The sequence below is a fragment of the Oryzias melastigma genome, linkage group LG9 (assembly GCF_002922805.2).
Source record: "Oryzias melastigma strain HK-1 linkage group LG9, ASM292280v2, whole genome shotgun sequence".
NCBI lineage: Eukaryota > Metazoa > Chordata > Actinopteri > Beloniformes > Adrianichthyidae > Oryzias > Oryzias melastigma.
In genome coordinates, this window is record NC_050520.1 from 20,577,224 (window position 1) to 20,603,906 (window position 26,683).

General features: G+C 37.2%; 1 protein-coding gene across 3 annotated transcripts in view; it reads right to left on the reverse strand.

The window, feature by feature from the left end:
- The window catches only part of edil3a (EGF-like repeats and discoidin I-like domains 3a), a 121,934-nt gene that overhangs the window by 61,292 nt on the left and 33,959 nt on the right, over positions 1–26,683 (reverse strand). For all 3 annotated transcript variants that reach the window (XM_024275435.2, XM_024275436.2, XM_024275437.2), the window contains one exon: positions 25,204–25,332. In XM_024275435.2, coding sequence (XP_024131203.1) covers positions 25,204–25,332 — 129 coding nt within the window. The remainder of the gene's footprint in view (positions 1–25,203; positions 25,333–26,683) is intronic.

A 26,683-nucleotide genomic window follows, 5' to 3' on the forward strand; every position in this document is an offset into this window, starting at 1 on the left:
CTTGAGAAAATCCTGATGCGGCCCGGCCTCAACTAGACGCCGCCTGTAGTGGCCCCCGGCTGATTTGAGTTTGAGACCCCTGCACTAGGGTGTACCCCATCTTTAACCAACAGTAACCGCTAAAAGGGATATAGCAGGTTAAGAAAATGGATGTATGTTCCTTTGTAAGCACCAGTCAAGTATAGATCAACTAATATATAAATTACTTTGCAAGTTGACTTACATTTTTATCAACAGACTAACATCTCTGTCCTAACCTTTTGCTAGTTTCCGTCCTTCTTGAAACTGACTCTTGAGACACTAAATATTCCAGCTAAGACAGTCATTCTTTTCCTCCTTGAAGAGAACAATCCAGGCTTTTATGACAAAAAGAGAAAAAAAGGCTTCAAACTTGGAGATGCCAAACCTTATCTTAGCTGCTTCACACTCCGCTGCAGCCAATAATCTGCTTCTAGCAGAAATACACCTTTGACATAAACTCTTTAATTTTGTTTTGAACTGGGAGTTTTTTGGCTGGCATTATTGATATTTATTCTTACAGAAAAAAAAAAAAAATCTTAAAAGATAAATTGACTTTTTTTTCCCGAATTTGAATAGAAAAGAAGTTTGCGTGCATGCACAACTTATACGCATACAAAAACAATGCTGACACAAATTAGTCTTTTTGCATAAAAGCTTGATAAATGTCCTCCACGTTTTCATCCTGTTATGACAGCAGCAGATAAAAGCAATATAGAATATTAGAATGAAAAGCTGTCTCACATTTGCCCTCTAATTGATCTGAAAAAAAAGTTATATTGATTCATCAAACCCATTAGAGGAGTTGATAGAACTTCATACTATGTGCTTGTTGTTGGGAAACTTGAGAGGGAGAGAGGAATGATGGGAAAGGTTCAAATGTTTTTAAGCCATTCTAAACGTCTTTTTCAGGGATTAACAAAAATGCCTATGACTGCAACAAGACGTTTGCCTACCTTGAGGGTTTTTTTTTTTTTTTTTTTTGGCTTCATAAATATCTAGGTTTATAATTTAATAAAGATGAGATGGGTGAAACTGTCGGGTGAGATTTTAAAGTTTGTAACACATAGGTGAAAAAATAAAATATAAAACAAAAATTTAGAGATAACCAAAAACACATTAATATTTCACTACAAAAAAATCTCAATCCGACAAGTAAAGTCTTTCTGAAATATGGATTTAAACCCCTATTTTAACTTGAAATAACAAACTTTGCCCTCTATCAATTCCCAAGTCAACTGCTTTCCTGTGAAAAGCTGTAGATGACAAAAAAAAGTCGACAAAGTAAATAAAACATCTTGAAATTAAATTTCTTCTTCTTCTTTTTCTGGCTTCTACTTCTCATTAAATAGCTTTGCATGCTAGAATGCCACGGTGTGCTTTGTGAACCACACAAAAAAAGCTAATTTTCACAGAAGGCAATAAAATCACTCACTTTTAACAGTGGAACTGCAATAAGACTTGACTACACAGGCATTTAAACTGCAAGCTTCACTCGTCTTCAGTTATAAAGTGAGATTCTTAAAAGACAACAATAAAACTTGGTTTTTCATTGGATTTTTGTACTCTGCAGAGGAAAGCATCATCTCAGTTTTGTCTGGTATTTTCACAAAAAGACAGCTATTGTTTTTCTTCCACAGCTTCCTGATATTTCAAGAAACATACGACACATGAATGTGTCTGCAGTCTGTGGAGATGAGCTTTCATTGTTTGCAAATAAATCCCTGAATAAAATAGAATTAAATCAAAAAGGCAATAAATAACTTTATTATAGCAAATGGAAACCTACAAGAAAATGATGTGAGAAGTCAAGAAATATGTGTTAAAAAAAAATATGCGTGAATTATTTATTAAGAATTATTTTGGAGACAAACTAATGTAACTGCTAAGCAACAAGACACTAAAATAAAAAAAAAATTAAGGTTAACTAACAAAAATATATATATATATATATATATATATATTTCTAATGAAATAATACAGCTTTTATTGTGTTTTACTACATCTATTCCAGCACAATCATTAATGGAGCGCAGACAGTGCAGTGGAAATAAAAAGCTTACTTGTTGGCATGCCCTTGCAAAACAGTGTATTTTTCCAACAAGACATTGTGAAGTTTATTAGCAGTTTGCAGACTGCCCGGAGAGAACATTAACACAGAAATGCAATTACATAGCTACTTGTCAACATAATATTGCAGTAAGTGGATCTAAACATATTAGTAGAAACTTTAAACTAATGACGTTTGGCTGGAAACATTACAAAGGCATCTCAGGAATTCTAGATCAGAACGTGTACATGAAGAAACAAAGCGTGGCTAATTTTCTGATGTGAAGCTGTTGGTAACCCGAAAGTTCATCCCATGTTTTGTTGAGAGCAACGGGTTCAAACACAGATGAAACCCTGCAGCCAGGCCACTCCAATAACCTGGAGCACAGCAGCCCACAGAGAGAGGAAAACACAACAAGCCGAGCCTACTTCCCTTTCATGAGAGGCTATCAGCCCCTGGGAGATCAGTGTGGGGAACGCAATACTCGCCAGCAAATGAGGTGAAAGAAAGGAGATTCCTTTGGGGCGTGCAGTTAATCCATCTGGTAAAAATTAGAGAAGGGAAGACAAGCATAGAGAAGAGGGGAAACCAGAAACCATGAAAGAAATTGAGACCAAGCTAGAAAAAAAAAATATTTGGAAAAAGCTATTGAGCTTGGTGTTTGGGTAAATAAATTCAAGTGAATGCCTTTTTCTCCAGTCGATGGCATTTATCATAGGAGCTTCCTTCACTACTGCAAGATAGCTTTACAATGTAAATATGCATTGAAATGTTAAGATAACTGTGAGAAAGTAATTGCTCCGCTACTAGTATAAGACACATGGTTTATAAGAAAAACAAAATACATCAACTGAGTTTATTCTTGCTAAGTCTTGTCTTTTCCTGGTTAGTGGCAATTTTACCAATGACAAACAGAGGTGGGTAGAAACAAGTTCAATTTTTGGTAGAAATTGTACTCACACACTGGGCATGTGTGGCGTGTTCAGGATTGCACTGAATATGAGTATGACCATAATTTAAATTTATAATTTCAACCTATGAATATTTTGTACACACTTTCAGCAGTGTTTAATAAAGTTTTTAAGTTCCTGCCATCAAGCTTGGTCTCCTACAATCTTGGTTCCCACACCACCAGTTTGGAGACATTTGATTAGTTACATTAGGCTGTTTTTCTTTTTTTTTTTTCTTTTTGTACCATTTATTTGAAGGATATGCCAAAAATTAAATATCCATATGGGACAGTGTAAAATAGTTCAGCATTATCACGCTGCTACAAGCTAAAATAGCTGGGATTAAAATGATAATATGCTGTCCACAAGGTGGTGTTGTGGGTAAGATGGTATTTAGGGACAGAAGAAAACATGATGCATGGATGTCATTCATTTTGTCACTAATGAGCTGACAGTGGTAAAGTGGCGTTAAAAATAAATACAAAAAATGAACCTGAAGGTCTCCGTTTATAATGTTTCAACAAGAAACAAGCGTGAGATGTCCACTTTCTCTGTAATGTCTTTAAATCAGCAGTCGGGGGTGAAGTTTTTCTTTAATACAATTAATACATCCAAACAAACACACGCAAAAAAGTAGGAGTGCAATGAAATGTTTACTTATTTAAATACTGCTAAAAATAAGTTTTTAACATTAACAATAATTAACAATAATTATTTTGAAAAACTTAATGATAAAAAATGTTAAAAAATAAAGAAATGGATTTAATTATGATGTAAAAGAATATGCAGTTCAGTTAAACTAACATGTTTTTCATAATTTCATTTGGAGAAAAATGAATCACTTAACACAGAGCTGGAATTTGACATTTGAAACAGAGCCACACATTTACTCAGGGGTTATTGACTCTAAATCTCGGAGGTTCTGCCCTGCTGATTTTCCATTACTACAATCAGAATATGGAAGGTACCATGTGAAGGAAGGGTGGAAATAAGACAGACAAAGCAAACCGAGGACTTCTCAGTTTTTTTGATTCAGCTCTCTAGCTGCTCTTTAAAAACTGATTTTAACACTTTGACTTTAGGATGATTAAAATACTTACCATAAATCTAAGCAAAGCATGACTGTCCCCTGTCTTTGAAGCACTGTGTAGATTTTTGTTCACACTCAGATCATCACTACAATATACTGCACTGACTCCAGGCTTTACTTTTCAATTGCTCCTCAGAAAGTTGGGCAGTAATTATAGCAGTAAATAGTATTTTGTGTTGGATAAGAACCTTCACTGTTAGGGGGTAAAGTGGCTTTTGTGCGTCTGGGGAGCGGCAGAAAAAGGCCTGCCAGTGAAAAGGGAGGGAGGGGGTTCACCTGTGATCAGAGCCGCATTGACCTCTACAGTACCTGCACCTGCTGCAGCCACATAAGCACAAAGACTGATGATTCTGCTTTCCACTTCATTCAGCTGTAAAGAGCACTGGCACCTACTCTCGCCATACCCTCAACTCACTGCCAAAAGAGAAATTGTGATGTTTTAATCTGAATATATGCAGAACCTGCTTGTATTCTGAATATCAAAACAGAAGATTTTGGGTGTATTCAGACTAGACTCATCTGGTTCACCAAAATGGTAACTAAATCAACTGTTTTGGCGGTCGAACTCTATAAATGGGGCTTTAAAAGTGCTCTCTGTTGGTCCTTGCCACATTTTTGACAATATAAAATTAACTTTTTTAATTCCTGAAATTATAGTCAAAGCCATCTGTGTGCTGCTCCCTACAGGTCGAAACAGGTACTATAGTTGAATTTTGTGATTGGTCAACTGGAGTATGTCCCATGTCATTTCAGAAGTTTCATGTCATCATGCTCTGCAGCTCCAGTATAAAAGCTCCGCCCATCTTTGTTTCTGTAGCGATTGGTTGTTATCACGTTAGCTTTAGCATAGCTCATGTATTGCCTTCAGTTGTCAAAAATCTACTGGCTTGCACAACTTTACGGTGGACTTGGAATTTGGGAAACAGAGGTTTGTGCAATTGACATTGAATCCAGCTAACTTCGTTCTGGTGATGGATTTGCAATGAACGTTTCACTCAGGATTGTTTTCTTAACATGTTAGCCTTTATTAGCTATGATACTGGTGGCATTATACCACTCAGAAACTGGTCCCCTTCATTCTGGATCATGAGCGCCTGCCTTGGGAGAAGGTGGAGGAGTTCACTCTGAGTTTCCTCAGTTTGAATTTGCTCCATGGTCACAGAACAACAACTTGACCTTAATGACCACCATACCCTGGCGTTACGGGATGTAAACAGAGTAGGAAGGTAGCAACCATGATGAAAGTGAACTAACCCGACAAGGACTGCAAAGCTTATAGGACTTCCATTATTATTTGCCATAGCCTCATAATTCCTGGCCAATGACTGAAGAGATCCTTAGTCACGTGATTTTGTTTACAAGCTGAGATTCGAAACAGAAATCTCCAGGAGAAAGGCAGTCTGAATATGGTCTAAGTGCAAGGTTTAAAATTCGACAAATGTTTCCAGTCTGAATGCACCCTAAAATTATGCCAGTGAGAGAAATAAATAAAACGCTTATAGTTTGTAATTCTTTCCTACCTAGAACACTAATTATCTAAATGGAAGTTGGTGTCTATATAGTCAAACCTTTGTATGTGTCTTCATTAAACAGCATAATGTATTACTTAACTGGACAGCACAATGTTTTTTTTTTTTTGTTTTTTTTTGGTGCATGTGTCAAAAAGATAGAAGATGCGCGACTGGAGATTACTCAAGACTTTGTTTTCATGAGGAGATGTCTCATCGTGTTTCATCTCAACATCTGGACTTAGTTTTGTTCACATGCAAAGTTTTCCCCAGGGAAGTTTCATTTATCTGGTTTTACATTCCAGAACATGGCATTGCACAAATGTTTAGCAAGCAAGTGGATCCTCTTGACACCATTATCTGCAGGGGAAATAATCGTTTGACCTCTGCGGTCAGCCAGCAACAGTCATGATGTGGACAACTAATTATTTATGTTTGTCACCTTATTAACCCTGAACATCAAAGACAATCTTCCTGGAGACTACCTCATTGTTGTAAAAGTTAAACCTCTAAGAGATTTTGGATTTAGTTCTAACATACTCCTCAAATGAAGAAAAAAAATCCATAGATATATCCACTGATTTATATTCCTGACCAGAGCATTTTGAAAGTTTGAGTGCTTATATAAAAGAAATTTATGAGTGGTTATGAGAACACATGTTTTATTTCTGATAAAGTTTTGACATGTTCATCTGGGCTTGACAACCAAGACACATTGGAAGTATCTAAATGTAGCGTGACGGACTTGGTTTCTCCTTTTGCTTAGAAAGCACAACATGTTCTGTTGCACAACTATTGCAGGAAACACAATAGTAAAGAACATAACATAACACTTTTAATGAAAACCTGCTACAACTGATATATTGCATCTACACTTTTTACCCATTAATATGTGATTTTTAAGTAATTTTTCATAATGTTTAAGTCCTGAGTTTAAGACATTTTTTTTGTCTTTTTCTTAAAACTGTGATTAAATAGCATTATGTTATTTTACACTTTTAATAATGGATGCATTCATGTTACCTAACTTAAGTAACTTAAAGGTTAAGTCACGTCGAATGTGATTTGAGCGACAAATTCGTGTGCCCCGCCCCTCTTTCGCCGTGCGGCGAATTCGCTGCTCACTTCCAGTCAAAAAATGTGTTCCTGACACCACGGCGGCATGTGGGAGAAGCTATCAGCTAATGTTTTTAGGATGATAGCTATAAGGAAGTGGATGTCTGACTTAGAATGAAGGGAAGACGCATATTATGTTAAGGAATAAACATCATATGGCTTCATACATCAGGCTTCAATTGTACCTGTACCATAAACTTAACATTGAAGATGGCCGTGCAAATCACGTCCGGTGTGAATGCACCTTCACAGCAAATGACATACTTTTTTTTTTTTTTCTCAAGTCTAAATTAAGCTCTCCCTTCCTGTTTTATTTTGTAAAGACTCTGGGCTGTGTGTCCTTTTCTGTTCTTGTATCTCCTCACACCTTGGTTCTGGTTCCCCTTCGTCTCATCTATAACTAAGACAAGATCTGCTTATGATCAAGATTTATTTAAATGTGGCAAACTGAACTCCTTTTCTACAGGGCAGCATGGAAGGGATTGATTGACAAGGCCAGCAGCCAATCCGGACGTAGAACAAAGTGTGGTGTTAAAAAAAAAAAAACATGCAAAATTGCATTTTGCCAAATAACGAGGCTGCAAAAAGTATATGACACAAAGTGTGAGAGTAAAAAATGGGAATCAATTGCAGTATTTTCTGCTAAACTATCTATCTAACTTACTCTGTTCATTTCCATAATGTAGTCAAAGCTGTTGTCGCTCTTCAGCCTCGTGCTTGTAAACTTATTCACACTTTTTTCAATTCTATGGACTGTTCAACTTGTCTGCCATTGATTTCTGTTTGGTGTACTGGGCAATTCAGAATTTTGAAGAAACAAGACATCAGTAACAGTTTATTAAATTGAACCTCTTCTTAAGATTCCAATTCCCTGTAGTGATTTTACCAGCCTGGTCACACACTGCTGTGACATCAATTCTTGCTACAATAGTTTAACCCAAAAAACATAGTTCTTTTATTTTTTATTACTTTATTTTACCTTTATTTATCTAGGCAGGACAGATTTTGTGGCCTGGCAAAAGGCAAGATCTTTTGAGAAAAGAAGGAAAGGGGTTACAAAAACAAGAAATACAATCAGAAAAAAAAAACAATCTAAAATGATAAAACACTAAAATCATTGCACTGTGTGAGAGCAGCATTTATCTTTAAAATGGTTATTATGTACTCTTCCTCTGTCACTCATCACCTCTGTTTTGACTCAATCAAAAGCAGTGTGGCTTCATCAAAACACACTTTGCTAACCTCATCATTTTTCTTTTTTTGTAAACTTCTAATTCAACTTCAGCAGTAAACAAAACATTACTACTGCTTTGGAACATTCTAGATCAAATCCTGAAATCATTTTCCACAGGGTTTGCCGACTATACAGTTACAGAAGATATATGGAAAGAAGATAGTAAATAAAGACAGAGTACATCTTCATAAAAAGCACTGTAACAACTACAGATCACTCACAGTCCTTTAATCTGAACTGACAACAGTGTGCCCAACAGGCGAGTTGTATAAACATTATAAAAAAAAATCATATATGTTTTCATCTTTTGTGAAAAATCCACAATGTGTACACACTTTAGATGAACATTTTACAGAAAAAAATCTAGTTTCTCCGCTATGCTTGCAGATAGTCAACTGATGATCATTGTAATATATTTATATATTCATATTCATTGTATTTTTGATTCAAACTGTTGATTACATTTGAAATAAAATCTGTTTTTCATAACTTATTTCAATGAGCTGATTTTCATTCTAATGTTTTCTATCATCAAAACACACTTTGAAAAATGAGCACATTCACGACACTCTACCTTGAACAATTATTTACCTCTGGTGATCGTAGTACATTGGTTTAGTTTATATACTTGAAACCCAACATTACTTTGTAGTTTTAGATCAATAATGTGCTTGAAGTGTATTACAATATAATTTTCTATCTTTATAAACATTTTGTATCAGCGTTCTTGGACGCAAATATTCATTCTCCAATTTTCAGAAATCCAGTAGGTCGTGAATATTCCAGGTATTTTCATACTTGTTCCAGCCCTATTTTAATGGGTGCAGTCTACATTCTCAGCTTTGCTACCCATCACACAAATGCACTTTTCTTATAAACCTGGCATCATTTAAAAGGGAAACAAACAGGCTTCCAAAAAGTGTATAGAACAATTCCTCACCAAGAAGCAAAAAAGGAAAAAAATACAATAAATTGACTTTGCTATTGAACTTAGTTTGAATGTACCAACTTAGTTTGTGAACTCTGCACTCAGCACATAAAATACCATCAATCTTGACTACACTAATGCCTAATTAAAACAATTTATAGTGAATAATTCTGTAGTAATAGTGTACTTTGACAAGTTCCCACTTGTCCAGAGCAACATCTTTGAGCGTGGGTGATCAGCTTTAGATGCTGTGTTTGACAGCTACTGCTGCATCGAAATGTGCCTGGTCCTCACTGCACAAGGCCAGACATGTCCTGTCACTACTTGTTGAGTAAGATATGGAGGACAGAATAAGGAAGTGCCTGTCTTCACTGTCAACCTGTCAATTGTCAGTCTTTCCTCGCCATAGCTGTGTGACTGGAGTGACTGTAGGACTGGAATTCCACAGCAGCTAAAAGCTACCAATGGTTCTTTGAATTTTACTTCAATAGTGATATGTTTGACTTTTCATCATGTGCATCTTGCCCCAAAATGACTGGATTCACTTCTTTTACAAAAGTAAATCTCATTTCATATGCAGGTCAGTTTCATAGTGAAACATGCTGCATGTTTTGGGGCAGATGAGAATGCATTAAGTTGTGAATGCAGGATTAAGAATGGTGTATTTCAAGGACATGCTTTCTGAAGTGGGATTAGCCTACCAGGAACTTATTCACAGCAGCACTCCAGAAGCCCTTGAAAAGGTATCTTAGGATCCGCAACAGAGGGGTTTTAGTATCAGAGGAGCAAAACATTCATCATGGAGACTGTGGGGGGATCTGCTGAGGCTGGGATGTGCTGAATGAAAAGAGCCCTGAGCTTGCAGCCACAATGACATTCGAAGGAAAAGCCTTAAGTGTGATTTTAAGCTTTGAGATGGAGGCTCCACAGGAGGTAAGTGAGAGGAATACTGATTGAACCCGGAACAACAAAACCTAATCCACAAGATCCTTAACGCCACCACGGTGCGCTTAACCGAATGTTTAAATGACACGCAGGTAAACAGTGCAGGTAAAGGTGACTGGCACAAAGCAAGACGTCTCCTCCTACATGACTGTCTCTGCTTCCTCAATGACACTGAGGGGCAATGTCAAATTGCACAAGGCGTGAAGTTGTAGGAGCATTTTCCGTGAAGGAGACTTGATTATTTTCAAAAGTCACCACATTCAAAATAAAGAGACAATGCACATAATATAAGTCACAAAAGATCTCTCAGCGTAAAAATATTCTCCCTCAATGCACATTTTTTCTGTGAAAGCGCAGCATAGTATTTATGGGCTGTATTCTATCCCTTTGAGGACCATTTATTCTTTGAGTGCTCAACATCTCAAGTTTAAAGTTGTGTCTCAATGACTTCTGACGAACCCTCCTATATGCTACAACTCTTAAACACTTTCTATGACTTGCTGATGCTTTTATCACTTTATAAAAATATGTTTACCTTGTTTTAGTCCCTGTCATTCACATTTTTACCCTACTTTTTTTTTATTATTTTTTTTTTATGTATTGTCTGTCCAATGGCGGCCATGGTACAGACGTAGATCGGTTGACCTCTGGTTGGAAGATTGTTCAGTTACTACTCTGCATGCCAATATGTGGAAGTGTATTTGAGCAGTATACTGAACCTTCATTGCTTCAGACAGTTACAGGTTGGTACCAGTGGGTGAAAGCTATTGTGATGGTAAAGACTTATACCTCATTTACGCTAAGTGGTCCAGACTGGGGAGGACCGGGCCAGACTGGACTTTTGAGTGCTTTCATTACAAAATGGACCTTTTAACCTGGACCGACTGGTACCATTCCTAGTCCCGCATTGGTCGCTGGTCCATAGAAAAATGGAATGGACCCATTAGGGCGGAGCCTCTGTTATCACATGGTGTAACCCATTGATTTGTGGAAAAGTTTTATGACAACAGCAATCGTCCGACCAGCGCTTTTCCCGAATAAAGAACCGAACTGAAAGTTTTGTCCTCTCTACGTCTGTATCCCTCTTCACCCCACGCAATTTTCTTGCAAAGAATAATAATTTATTTACAAACAGTAATCCCCCTCATTCGCAGGGGTTGGGGACCGTAGACAAGCCGTATCCACGAATACTGAGACACACATACCCCCATTTCCATCTCACCCAACCCCCGCGGCCGAAGAATGTCTGTTACAGATCCATTCTCATCAAAAACACTTCTGATCGTGCTTTGTAAAACATTTATTGAAGAAAACTAGAGTATTGTTCAACATAGTTTTTTTTTTTCTTTTTCTTTTTAATTCAGAACAATAGACTGTTCAGAGTGTAATAAATATCCTCAGTATCCACACTGTTTTGACGAACAGCTATGTCATCTGTCTACACCACGCATGCTTTTAGATGGTTCAACGCTCAATGGAAATGCTCACTTGAATTCCCCTGACCATTCTAAACAGACCAAGAGGGAACTGGTCTGGTCGGCACCGCTCAGTGGAAATCGAGGTATTGGAGTCTTTTACAAAAGTAGTAAAGTTCTATATGCCATTAATCTTTTCAGGAATTGAATTGAAACATTAAACAAGCAAATGAACAAACATTTGCTGTCACAAAAACAAACATACAAACAAAAAAACTGTTCAAAAACTGAGCCTAAATGCATCAAACCTCCAAAAAGTGGATAATTTCATCATATATCACTATGGAACTGTGAACTAGACTAACTAAAAAGGACTGGTAGGACCAACTCTGCTGCAAATGGCAAGTCATTTTAGGAAAAAGGTTATACCCAGTTTTATAAATGACCTTAAAGTTCCACCTTTGTTAACTTATTATGCTAGAAATTACAACCTTACTAAAGCAACTAACTAAAAGAGTTATTTGAATAAGGAATCAAGGATTCATATCTTTAAGAACATCCACATTGGTAACTAAAGGGATTTATACATATTAAAACATATAGGAATGCTATGTATACATAATTTCCAATGTATTATATTATGATAAACATAAAAATAGAAAGTGATAAAGGTTGGTTTACGAATTTAGTTTGTCATAATAGAAAACGTTACATTGCAATTGACAGTCAGGATTTTAAAAAGGTCAGATCGTGATCTAATGCGGCACAGCATGGTTGATAGTGGCGCCCAATTAAGGTTAATCAGTGGTTTCAAAAAGGTAATTTCACACTCCTTACACTATTTCTTACTATGCTCTTTTCTAAAAACCCTCTGGGTTCTTACTGAAGTCATAACTGCCTGAATACTTAAACTTGTGTGTGCTTTCGAAGTCACATGCCTGTGCACATTTTTCTGGTGCTGTTTTAATGACCGTTAACCTCTCATCTGCGGTGTAACCACAAACCAGTGTCACTGAATATCCTAAATGAATACAGCAGCTCTGTGCAGCCAAGCTGAACAGTTTTCAGCATTTTGTTTTGGCTTATAGTGGCAGCCAAATGACCAGAGAGGGTCTGAGTGTGACTGTTTGCTGCCATCTGGGATTTAGTGTTGCATCTCTATTTATGCCCTGGCTATCTGCCAGAAGGTCCATCCTTACTGCGAGGGCCAGGAAGGCAACAGCCTGGCTCCAGTGACCGAGTGCAGGCTCGGCACAACTAGGGCACTGTAACAGCCCGTTCCCTACGTGTCCTCCATACCAGGGATAAAGTAGGTGACTAGATGCTCAGTGGTCAGGGACAAAGAAAAGCAAAACAAAAATCTAACTTTTGTTTCCATTTTGTGTTCCTGTTTGCTTTGACAGCTGCTGTTTTTTTTAAATTGCGAGCAATAAAAAAGTCATGAAAAAAGGCATACTAAGAAATGTATTTACTTTCTCCCTGCTTTGAAACATTGCCAAAAACAACACAAAGTATATCCTTAAGTCAAATATTAACACTTAAAGATGAAAAATAGCACAACATAAGGGGAAATTAAAAAAAAAAAAGAATCTGTTCATTTTGACTAGCATTACAAGCAGTTTTTTGACATGATTGGCATAACTATGACAGAGAAACCCAAGTGTTGGATGCCAGCCTCTTCTTAATGACCGCCGCCCCTGCAGAGAAAGAGATGCAGCTGTCTGCTGAACAATCAGCCATACTTCTGATAGAAGCTGAGTCTAATGCAGGCTATGTGTCTTCCTTTTTATTTATTTTTTTGTTTTATGTAAATATGTGAATAACTCAGAATTAGCTTCGACATCAAATATCTCTGCATTCCCATGACATTCTTAATAGTATCGGAGTGTGGCTCTGCCTGAGGCTTAATTACAGAGCATCTCCATTCTGTTGTCAGTGTGGAGCCAGGTTCTCTCAGTCCACCTGCAGCAGTTTGAATACTGATTTTAACAATCAGCAAATTAGGTTTATGTTGTTGAATTTATCTTCCTTTTTATAATTGCTTTTGCAGTAAATGCAACATTGTTTACAGTAGAATCAAGCTTTTAATTTGTTTTTTTATCCACAAAAATCTAAAGCAATCCATCTGTGGTGTTGCACTTTTGCACCTTACCACTCTGTAAACCTAACCATCTAAGCTGCTAACATATATCAATGTATTGTCAGTTTGTCAACCAAAGTTCATTTACATGCTTGTACTTTCATTTCTAAAAAACAGGAATCTTTCAAGGACATACTACTCCTTTTTTATGCACAAACAACAACAGGTGGGTGAGGAAAAAACTGGGTTTAAAGGATGATTTTCAAAGACAAAATATTTCCCTTTCCAAAAAATGTTCACATTTAATCCAATGTTTTTGGATTGAATCAATGTAGATGTTTTAAACAAAACAACAGCACTTCAGATATAAATGTTACACCAAGCCAGCGTGCAGACAACATTTATGTCAATTTTTTTTAAAATGTGATGGAAAAAGGAAAAAAGTAAAACATATTTACAGTTTTGCCAAATTCCATCTTTGCAAAAATCCACTTTGAATTATGACTAAGGCCACTTTTTTGTTACCTTTTACCTTGAAAAAAAGTACTACAGCCTCACAATAAGTGCAAGAAAAAAATAAAAACGGAAAAAAATGTGCAAGCCTTGTCATATAATGCAGGGGACTTGAACTTGAAGAAATCTTCTGTCACTTTTGATTCTCCATGAACACCTTTAACCCTGGCTCTCCTTGTGATTGGGTAAAGAGAACAGAACAAGTTGTGGCAGAAAAAGTGTTTCTAAAACAACTTGTTTCTCTGCTGCCCTTTGACAGCAACAAAACACACAGCAAGGACCAGAATATTAGACACTTGAAGTCCAAGGACTGTTATCAGTCATTTTCTCATAGAATAGCTCACACATAATAGCCACATTGCAACAAAAAATACAAAAAAACAGAAACCAAAAATTGTTATTTTTATCCAAAACATCTTGTGCTTCTTTAATAAATTTTACAATATTTATTTGTGATAATAGCAGTTTTCTAGTATTTCAATAAAAGTGGACCAAAAAGAACTATTCCTGGAGACCTCTAACATTTTTTTCCTACATATATGGAAGTCAAATCAACACCCCAGTCAATGTAATGATGAAATTCTGATACAGACAAAATGTAAAAAAAAAAAAAAATCTGTTTGCCCTGTTACTGGGAATCACTACTGTGTTCTTCCACCACCATCTTTTTATCACTTTACCGATTTCACTTGTTAAAGCTCTCAAGAGGCACAACAAGAAGACACCAATGCTGTTAACCTTAAACAAAGTGCACCGGGAGGGAACTACGTTTTTTAAATGAAATAACACCGGTGGTGCCAAAAACCTAATGATAAACTCGGTTTCCCCCACCAAAGGAAGCATTAATTTGCAACTGAGCTAAAGCACAATCCAAATAAACAATTTATAAATATACTTTTTTGCACTTTTTCAATTCCAGGAGGATTGCCAGAAACGTTTCCTAGCTTCACAACTTGCATCAATTTGTAAAGTACTGGGGAGGATTAGTACAAATCCAACAAGTACACTAATCAGAAAAGTTGATCATCTTATGCCACGACTTATTTTCCAATAGCTCCCAGGAAATAATAGACATTTACTGCTGTAGATACAAAGTACTTGTTCACAGAACAGCTATTGGCAAAATCATTAGAACTGCAGAGCTTCAGATTAAACATTATAGCTGTAAAACGCACTATGCCATCAAAGAAACCCCTAAGCTTTCTGTAAAGACTTCACTTCTAAACATTTAAATATGAGTGTGAAAGGAACTAGTTAAGAAAATTACACTACATGGTCCTCAAAGTAGTCTATATCAAAAACATATAAGGTAACAATAATTTGAGTTAACATTAAATAGTCAGTAACCAACAAGATACTAGCTCACATTTTATGCTTTCTTGTATATAAAGTAGATATTTCTTAACATGAGGTTGACATGAATGTTGGGCTCAGAATGGCATGTTGTAAAGAAAACCTTGACGTCTGACGGGAAACATCTTTTTCTGGCTTTAATGGATATAAGGATATAAGGAGAGCCAACAGGAGTTTTCTCTCACACCTTGTTAATCCTGTTGCATCAATTTTCCGAAATAAAAAAGGATAGAACACATTGGGGTAGCGTTTGAAGACTTTCTGCAGATTGACAACCTGGAAACAACTAACGCAAGTAAATGGTGGTCCCTTGATCAGGTAAACTCCCAGAGGGAGACGATAAGAAATGTTGTTTTTTTGCTCCCAGTTCTTCCAGGTGGTTAAATAAAGGGTAGGAGGAAGTCCAGGCCACTAAAGAAGAACAGATAATTCTTGTGGTGCATTCACATCGGATGAAAATTCGGCAAGATTTCACATCGGTAAATTGATGCAGTGTGTCAACCAATCACGGACTCACCTTTGGGCCAGCAATGTTTTTAGTGACTCAAGCAAAGGGTAGAATTAAAGATTCAATATGGCCACTCGATGTGAGGATTTTCTTCCTGAATTTCTATTTTCTTAATCCACTGGTGCCGTGGGGTTGCTAGAGACTGTACCGATTACAGTCGGGCGAAGTCATGATACACCCTGAACAGGTCACCAGTCTGTCACAGAGCCCATGGAGCTGGAGCGACCGAGCCCGCTACGCTAACCAGCCGCCTGGTGGACTGCGTAGTGACCTCTGCTGCCCAGGGTCCAGCAGCACTAGAGTCTCTGTTGAGCTCTCTAAAACATATATCCAAGCTACTCGCTCGATACTATCCATGTTTTCCACGATGTGGCAACAAATTAAGTCTTGAAAAACTTTGGCGGTTGCTCCGTGGACGGGGCGCCAAGGTGTCAAACAGTAAATTTGATGTAAATTTGATGCGAATATGATCCGCGAATCATGTCTGGTGTGAATCCACCCTAGAGAGGAAAGAAGGAAGTTAGACTGATTTGAAGTCCCTGCAAAAACACCAGGAAAAATTCACTTCAGGAAAATCCACATTTGAAGTTTTAGTTAATACCCCCAAACCAGCACAGAGGGAAAGTGGAGAAAACTCCACATTGGTTCTGTTATAAGCTAAAAATATGATCAAAAGTTAAGTCAATGACGCAGCATTTGCATTGTGAATGTCAATGTCCTCTCAACCATAGATCGGTAGGTTTCATGACGGCTCTCCCTCCTACGCACTGGATTAAAACCTCCTTCCGAGCTGAATGTTCTCCCATTTGCAGAGCAAAGCACCAAGCGAGCTCTCACCACCTCAACAATGGATATAATTAAGCATCTGTCAAGTAATGCTTGTTACTTTATGTAAACACAACACATCTGCTTGATAAGACCATTTCGCAAAAACCCAAGAGAGCCTGAATCACAGCGAGAAAGTCAGTCACTGAAAACAACTGTAGCAGCCACCGAGTGGAAGCCTCACATATAAACAACACACACTCTCAAGTAGATTTAGCATTCAAAGTTAACTGTATTTTATGTAATATTTGACCTCATCCTGACCTTAAATCTGACGCCCCATCAAGTGATGTATTACAAACATGTGTAGGGATAAAATAGGAGGTCTGTGACCCGTTTTTGGTGTATTTCACCCCACACCCAATGACAGCAGGAATACCTTTCACACCCCCACGATCCTAACAGAAAGAATGGGTTAAACGGGACATTAGGATATTTGAACTCCCTTATTTGTCTTAATCTATATTTGTTTTTCCTCCATCAAATACACTGTCAGTTGTTGTCTACAAGGTGAAACTACTGAAAGGGTTTAAATGATGCATCATCTGAAGTGTTAAAGTTTAACGAGAAACATGAAAGCTGTCAGAACAATGGGAATGTTATCTGACACAAACGGCATCAAGACTTTGGCTGCTCCACTGATATAAGTCTGGGAGTCTTTTGAGAATCAAAAAAACAAATGAACAAAAGAATTAAAGATTGGCCCAAAGGTTTTATTTGTGTGTATTCTGCAGATGCTGTCCCCGTCTCTTGCTGTATTGGTAATTATATGTGGGTTTGGCCGTTCACTTGTGGTCGATTCTTTGGATGTTTGGTGGCCTGTAGACCCCTCCCGCAGGATCGTCTGCACTCTTCTCTTCTTGTAAATGCATCTGTCTCGCCACAGACTGTGAGCGGCGGGTGGGCCGTGTGTTTGTGAATGAAACGGTTAGATTGTGTCTGGAAATGTTCACCGCATAACTCGTCAGCAATGCGATGTGGAATGCTTCCACCGTTTCACAAAATATTGAGGGTTTTCACTAAATATTGCCAAGATAAACTCAGAATTTGGACCGTTAAGTCATCCAAAACACTGTTTTGAAAAGCAAGAGAAATATTGCTCATGTGTGTTCAATTGCACTTAGGACCAAGTTATTCTGAGTGACGAAACTGCTGCTAAAAGTTTTCCATGCTAATTTATGCACACAGAAATAGAACTGGTATGCAGATTAACATAATTTCAGCAAAATCTTCCAACTCTTGCTGCTGAGTGGCTTTGGAATGGGACATGTTTAAATCTACAAGTACAGACCTCGGGCACTATAGCTAAAGCAGGGCTGCTGTTTATTTTGGAAATTGATTCAGTTTCAATGGATAAAAGTGACTCTTCTGCCTGTTTACTAAGTTTTTTCCCGAACATTTTTTTTCTTTTTTTTTTACCAGCTGAACTTGTATATAAATCTATCTTAATCCGTTTAGCTAAGTCTTCCCCGAAACTGAAGGCTTTTTAAATTCAAGTAAAAATTTGCCCCAAAACAAAATTTACCCGTCCTACTTATGTGATCCAGGAGATATAAATGAGCAACCTACCCCCGGAGCTGCTTAATAAACAGCAACAGCACTCTGACTGTCACTCATTCTATGGGCACAGTGACTATTCGCAAGAATTATAGAGCTATTTACTGGCTCAGTGAGAACAGAAAGCTTAGCTCCAAGAATAAAAACTAGATTTTTGTTTCTTTTTTCCACCCGTTTTTAGAATTCTTTGAGTTATCAGCACTGCCACTGTAGTGGTGACATTTGTGATGAGGTGCAAAATACTAGAAAAAGTTGATGCTTGCTATGATTTAAGGTCTTTCATTATTTTTTAATCCTGAGTGAAAGGCTATTAACATTTAAAAACAGGAGCAGCAGCAGCAGGAGTAGAAGAAGAAGGGCCTTCATGCTCCGGCATGATCTTTTGCTGAAGTGACTTAAACAAGCTCACAGTCAGGGGGAAATAACAGCTGCTCCAGTCGTGCGGGGAGGAGACCGCCGTGCTCTCTCCCCCTCACCTGCTGGATTTTGATCATACCCTACACAGGGGGAGTGAAAGGTGTGCCAAGTCACACATTTTTCCACCCTTTTCCATCACAAAATACTGCGGATGTGCAGTTAGTGAACAGAACCGCCTGCAATGATGCAGTGGCAGATTTCAGATTGGGATGTTTTTTTTTTTTTTTTTTGCTGGAAAAGGTGCAGGGGAGCCGGTAGACACTCTAGACAAGGAGACAGGGAGAAGTGGTGGGCGTTCACCGGAAAGAACGGCGTCGTATCTGACAAGCAGAGTGCTTTCTTGCAGTCAAATGGAGTGCTAATGCGTGCTCCGTCTTCCTTTAAGTAGTAAATGTAGCACCCAAAAAAGAAATGCAATTAGAAAAGGTCAGAACTCCAAATGTATCTTTTTTTTATTTCTATTAAATATCCATGGGACTGAATGTTTAGTGGTTAAAAGTGGAAAAAATATTCTAAAGGAAAAAGAAAAAAAGACAATGAAATTACCTTTGGTTAACTTCTCACCAAGGGAAGCATAAACTAAACAGGCCACTAATGCAGTTCTAAACGGGGCAATAACATAGCTCTTCTTCTTTCTGTTTGGCTGATGAAAGTCATTCTCCAACCTCCCTCAGGTGAAGAGCAGACTGCGGCTGGTTCCTTATGGCTTACCACCAAGCCACAGTCAGAAACGCTGTCTAATTATGCTGCGCCAAGCAGCAGAAATTTATACAGCATGATAGCCAATGTCAATACAGGATCAAAAGCGGGGGCCACATTAAAAAAAAAAAATCCTTTCACACATCCTACATTTAGCCTCAATCAATTGTGCCAAGCTGATGTGTTCCACGACATATTGATCACCGAGCAAGACGGAATTATCTTCAAAAGGGACTTCTGGGAGAAAAGCTGAAATATCGAATTAAAAAGTAAATGGCAGTCATCTAAAAGATTCTTTTTTTCTCTTTTATTCCTACATGATAGCTTCTGGATCTGTCTTGCTGCTCGAGTCCAATTTATTTGACAGAGCAAAAGGAGGCATCACGACTGGTTCCCATTGTAAACACGAGCCGAAACAATCGTCCGATTCTTATTGAAGAAATGCAACAAAGTTCCAGCAAAGGAAAAGTAAATCACTTCCAACCTTTTTTTTATATTACAATTGTCCTTGATAGACGTGAAAATGTGTGTCCTAAAATGATCTGCAACCTCATGATGTGTAACGCAATCATTCCCAATCTTCCCACTCTGACAGCTCATTACTCGTTTGGCGACTTGCCCAATACAACCACACTTGCTCTCCTGCCAGCACATGGACAAGACTTCACACCATTTTAAATGTAACAGACGTGAAAAAAGACAATTTAATTTTTTAATTATGATTGTAAAATGGTCAAAATCACTGAAGATGAAACCAAGTGTTGCGTTTGTTGAATTTTATTCACAATAATGGGTAGAATCTAGGATTTTTCAAAATGCACATGAACTGAGTGAAATGAATGTATTTTTATTACATCTCTGCTGCTGTTGTACCTCGCAGCTGAAATTGTGGGACATCTGCCTTGAATGGAGCTGAGCTTTAAAAAGAATCAACATTGACATTAAATAGGTATGCGAAGTGTCTTCCCATTAAATGGGTGTAAAATAGACTGCATCTCTCCTCATTGTCCAAGTGTGACCTAATTCCTCACTGCGCTTCATAAAACCAATCTTACAAGTAGGATGTGCAGTGCGTGTATTTAGGATAATGTTTAAAGGTGTGAAATTGGATTTGGCTCTGACAGACCGAGGAAATATTAAGAGCAACACTAAAAAGTCAGCTCTAGTCTGCACTTATTTCCCATTAGAGCCCTGTAAAAGTACAGTTTTTATACTTAAACATAAATCTAGATGAATCAAGATTCTAAAACACGGAAAGAAGACTGAATATAATAGAATTCTACTTTGCATAAAAGTGAGTATTAACCTTCAATGTGATTGATTTCTGATGCCTGGTTACTTGAAAATGAATTGATGTGTAGAATTATTTGACAAGGGGGAGTTAGCAAAAGTGGAATCTAAATATTAAAATATTTATAAAAATAAACACTGCCTCTTTGTTAGATATTTTCTTTAAATAAATAGGTTCAGATTGTATTTTTTTATTTTAAAAATGTTCAAGAATATATATTTTTTTGTATTTAGTGGGGATAAGAACTGCCGTATCTGTCAAATCTGATAATCTTAAATGGACATATATCCACTAGCTTTAATGTGAAGTTTTTAATTCTGGATTTTGGTCCATAGACAGAAAAAAATTATATATTTTATATCATATGTGAAAAACATTGATGTTCCTACAGTTTGTGCGTTGATACAGTTTGTGACTGTCTATTTTAGTGAAAAGAATTTAATTTGAGTTTCAAAGAAACTCTAAGTTTACTTTAAAAAGGTAATGAGTTATAGTTACTCACTGTTTGGTCAAAATAATAGCTAAATTACTCTAAGAAGTAACTTGTTACCAGTAAAAGTAAATATGGTCATCACTTTGCTAAAACTACTGTAAGTCAAAATTTGTCCAGCAAGCTATCTCAAAACAATTGAAATGAATCAAACAGACATATACTGTACTTGTACATAACTTTCATTATTTATTGGATATCAACAGACAAGAAAAGGTTTCTCCTGAACTTCAAAAATATTATTCTTAAAAGAAAAGTAAACAGTTAAAGTTTATATATGTGTTTGACTCAATTACAAAATTAATCAATCTCTAACAACCTGAGACATCTGGGAAATGAAACAACCTGTAACTTCAAGTAAACATAATAAAAGTAAACATTTTTATAACATGAAGTGCATTTAACTCTGTGATTCAAATTTACAATCTCAGACAACTGATCTGGTAAACAACAATATTATATGAAATGTTCTTGCACTAACTGTGGCTAATTAAATATATCAAACTCCACAGCTTTAGACAACTGTCTGGAATTAGTGCTCTTATCTCCACTAAGACTAAACAATCAGGCTGTGCCAGACTTACAGTTTCTGCAGCTTCTTCTAACGGTTCGGTGTTTTTGAAAAAAGATGGTTCTGATTGGCTACCACGAAACACGACCATGCTTTAGTCAACCATAAACAATAATCTCATTGTACACAGTCTCCCCTCTGATAGGTGGTGTGTTTGGTTGCACAGTTCACAGAGCAGTTAACCTCTGATCAGAGGATTGCAGGTTCGGTTCTCGCATTGTCCACTGATGTGTTGAAGCGTCCTTGGGCAAGGCACTAACCCCACTTTGCTCCTGGTGGTTGTAGATTGGCGCCAGTGTTCAGTAGCAGAGCTGCTATCAGTGTGTGAATGTGTGGGTCCCTGGGTGAGAGTGACTTTAAAGAGCCTTCTAAGTAGTTATGGTAGAAAGGTAGTAGGTAGGAAAGCGTTTTGAAAGTATTCGCCATTTACAATTGATCCCGTTATTTAAAAAATGTTATGCCATTACCTAACTAACACAACACTGTTTTCCTAAACACAACTGTTAAAGGCTATGCCAGCTGTCTTACGGATCGGACTGTGGACAGCTCATCAGTTCATCGCAAGCTGCGTTACCATTACACATATATGCAAAACTTTATAGAAATCCTTAAAATGTAAAAATAAAAAAAAAATAAATAAAAAATGCAATCACACTGTTTCAATTTTAAAATAATCATGCAGATAAACACAAACCAACTCACATGAGTAATTCAAAAACATGGTGTCAACAGTGCTTTGATTTTAAAGCGGATACATTCAAATTTCTGTCTCATCATTTCAGTACTCATCATCATCTATCAAGGGAGACGTCGGCGTCTTATTCAGGCCAAGCGGCAAGCTATGAGGGAGCGACTACGGATGAAGCCACTTTGGTGAATTGTGGTTGGTGATTTTACAGAGGAGCGTGGATCCAATAATTCCACGACACACTCAACTTATGATGATCTGTGTGATACTGTGGGACCTCTTGTGGTGCAGTCACAGTTGATCTTTTAATTACGAGTTTTTACAAAATTGACGTGTTTCCATTAGGCAAATGGATTATCACAAATCCAATTTTTGCAATGTCATTGCCATTGAAACCACAGCTGTAAACTCTACCAAGGCACCTCTGTGTGTTCTTAGAGAGACTTTTGAATATAACATACGCTCCTTGCTTTTTCCCCTACCTTCTTTATTTATACGTTTTTACTTCAGAGAGAACACTAGAGTGATGGATTTTTTGGGGGGAGGAAAGGGGAATTATTCAATGTGTGTGTTAAAAATATCAATAAAAGCAGTGCCCAAGATATGTAATATTTGTTCCAATAACAATACCTGACAATGACAATGAGCTGGAACAAATGATCAGGGCAGATAAAAGAGAAGAGTAATGCCAATAGCACTTACAGTATCTGTTTTTGTGTCAAAAATAATTATCTGATAAGGGAATATGTGGCTAAAGGTCCATTGTTTGATGTGAAAAGCTTAAAAGATACCTGGTTAATAATTTTGGTCATTCACTATTTTATAGATTAGATCTAAAATTAGACCAATGGAGTCACAAAAAAATATCAAAACTCGTGGGTGAAATTACAATATCCCTTTGGTCAATTTTCTATTAAAGAAAAAAACTCTGATTTAGACAATAAAACACCAAAACTTTTATTTTTAAACTTTTTAAAACAGTAGTAAGTTTAAGTTGTGTTTTTTTTAAACACCCACATATCTATGAAAAATATAAAAACATGAACAGATTTTGATTCAATAAGGTTTAGTGTCCTTCCTGACAGATTCCACTGAATGCTTTCTATGTAGAGTATAAATATTCTATGTAAAGACAGTTGGGGGGATTAGCATGTTTTTCTCAACACATGCCCAAAACTCCATAAAAATACAAACAATCAGATTTTTAAATAATGTTGTCGCCCAATGAAAATTATTAACAATTCTTTGTAGTGTTGAGTAAATTGCTGTTTTAACTTAGTCAATTCCATGTAATCCTCACCTGTGGGATCACAGTTAATGCGACCAAGTGAGGCAAAATGCTCTAATATTAAAAAATATGGAAAAAAAATGACACATGCAGCACTTGTCTGCCCATTAAACGGGGATATTCATTACAAAAACACGGGTATTTCATTGAGATTACTCACTACAAACCTGTCGCTCCTAGCACATGCTTTGAACCCTTTTATCCGTTTCATTAAGCCTATCATTCATTTAGAGCCAAAACCATACAACAACAAAACCAGCTAAGCTGTCACCCAGTTGGAACAATTATTCATTTGCCTTTATAATTTAATTTCAGGAATTATCCAGGCGCAGATTTACTAATGTCTTTGCATAAATTCGCTTCCACTCCAGTGGTAATGACCGCAAATAGAACCGGGAGACATCAGTGAGTTTTCAGGCCATATCAAATCCGTTTCTCAACCCCCCGAGGGCTTAATAGGAAACAACAAGTGAAATATGACAATGCTAACCAATTTCTTGCAATTGTGGCTGTAAACAAACCCAATGGAATACAACTGCTGTGGTATATGGCTTCATTTCCTTTAATGTTGCACGCTTTCTAATAAAATATAAAACCCAACGGTGATGCGGAAGCAGTTTAATGAATGATTGACACCTGTCTGAGGTACACGCTTCTTCTTTTTCTTCTATTTTTTGTGGAAACTTTGGCAGAATTGAATGTCATGCCTTCTGATAAGAGCTCAAATCCCAATGTGCCCTTTTCCCTCTGTGCCTCTTGTTTCCCATCAAACCAGCAGATATCCCTCACATGCTGCACCCCCATAGATTAAATCCATTACTTACAAGATCATGTGAAATGAAGGACAGCTGTGCAGTGCTGGTTAATGCGATGCTCTGAACTTAGAACTCCTTATTCTACATATCACACTTAAAAGATTTTTTTGCAAGATTTATGGCTGCCAGACAAAGCCAAATCCAATTTCCAAATCCTGGGGTACATTCAAAATCCCAGTATGTATGTACTTTTGATGCTGCGTGTTTATTTATAATGCAGAGCTGCCAATGCAGCTTCCAGCTGCTACATGACCTTATTTTATTTCACATAAGTTGTCATATTTACTTTTATGAGCTGGCAGTAAATATTAAAAGAACAGAAAAAAAGTTGCAGAGCAGAAAAAGTTGAAGTAAAAAAAAAAGTACATTTTTTTTTTGCTAATGATGAGGTCAGAAAATGCCAAAATAGCTTGGAGTTACATTTGAACATCAATATGTCAGTCATTTAACAACTGAAGGTTGTGACTTTGACATCCATGTTTATACTACAGCTTGACCTTGCATTCAGGTTCAGGGGCATCCCTTTTAAAAGGCTCCAGTAAAGTGCTTCAAAAGGATAAAATGCATTGGCTGTGACAGCAATGTTCCTAATCTAATGGTGGATCCTCTGAAAAGCAAAAATCCTCAGACACAAATCTTTATTAGGAAGCTGCAGCTATGCTTAGTTTTTCCTTTTACTCCTAAACTACCAATGCTTTCGTCACAATATCCGCAACCTCAAACAACAACTCAGTCCAAAATAAGAATATGTTTTGAAATCTTGCAAGCTTTTTTGTGCAAAAAAATATAATAAGTAAAATGTATGTGAGATAAAGATTCAAAATTCCAAAAAAGTAAAAAGACAGCCTACTTACTGTGCTGGCAGTGAACTCCACTGAAGCCTGGCGGGCACTTGCACACGTAACCAATGAATGTATCGCCTCTGTAGGTCTCGCTGATCTCACACATTCCTCTGTTGTGGCAGGGGTTTGGATGACAAGGGCCTGTGCACCAAGAGAAATAAAAGAAAGTAATAATGGACCGCATCCTTCATCTTTTCATTTGCTGTGTGAAAGAGAACATAATGGAGCTCAGACAACACATTTACCCTGATGCAGTTTTTCTCTCTGCGTACTAATAAAACAGACACAATTATGCACTCAAGTAGCTCCATTTAGACAGCAAAACTCCACAAACCCAAAGTTTACAATACACAGGCTGTATTTTGCAAAATGAATTTAAAGGGAAAGATTTGGCTCAAATACACACCTGGAGAATCTATGAAATTCTGTTGAACTGTTGACAGGCAATACTAAATATGAAAAGAGGACTGGAAGAGCCTGGCTCTCCGTTATTGCTGATTTCTGTAGTATAGAGGGTGGCCAAAGGCATCATCTAAAAATCACTGAATATGTCCCCTCTGGGAACCTCACTCTGACAGTGAAGGGAAAGAGCCGAGTGCAGTGGAGCACCATTATCTACAGCCATTGGAGAGAAAAATGCAGACCATATGTCAATTTTAAGAAATTTAAGATACAAATCAGAGCCTAATACAATTTCTGGGTCTTGCCAAGACTACTGCTAATCAAAGCTAAGACGGGTAGCAGTTCTTGGCATATTAGACCATTTCATTTGAAGAAAAAGTTCATCTGGAAATCTGTCATTCTGTTGTAGATTTCTGGTAATTCTCCTGCTTCAAGGTTTGATTTCACAACTAAAATTAAAAAGATACAGTTTACATTGTATGTATAGTTTTAGAGACATGAAGAAATGTGAGCACAACCTTGTATTATTCCATGCAAACAACTCTTTGTGGTAATGAGCATTTTCCTATCCTTTAAGGTGAGATATCTGTATTTTAGTTTTAAGAAGCTGACATTCAAGTGTATAAGTCTTAGAATATTAAGAAAATTGATATTTCTAAAATTTATGCCACTACTGTAGTTCCATTTATATAAATGACGCATCATTTAAATGTCTGTCGTCAATAATAAATGACTACTCATGGCCACTCCCCTCTGTCTTTCTGTCTACCATGAGATCCATCATAAATAGGACTGATGAACTTTTATTACTTAGCAAGCGTTTTGTTACAAACTGTTCTGTGATGATCATCACTAAGAGATGGCTTCACCGACTGAATCCTCAGGAGAAAGTGCGCTTTAGCTGGCAGGACAAACTTAGAACAAGAAGCTACGTCTTCGGGATATACAAAAGCAAGGGACTCTGCGTTTACATACACAATGACTGGTGTGCAAACAGCAGGATTACCGCTCAGCACTGCAGTCCTGAAGTGGAAGCAATCTCGTTTTATGCAGACCTATTTGTCTACCCCAAGCATTGACTGTGGTTACT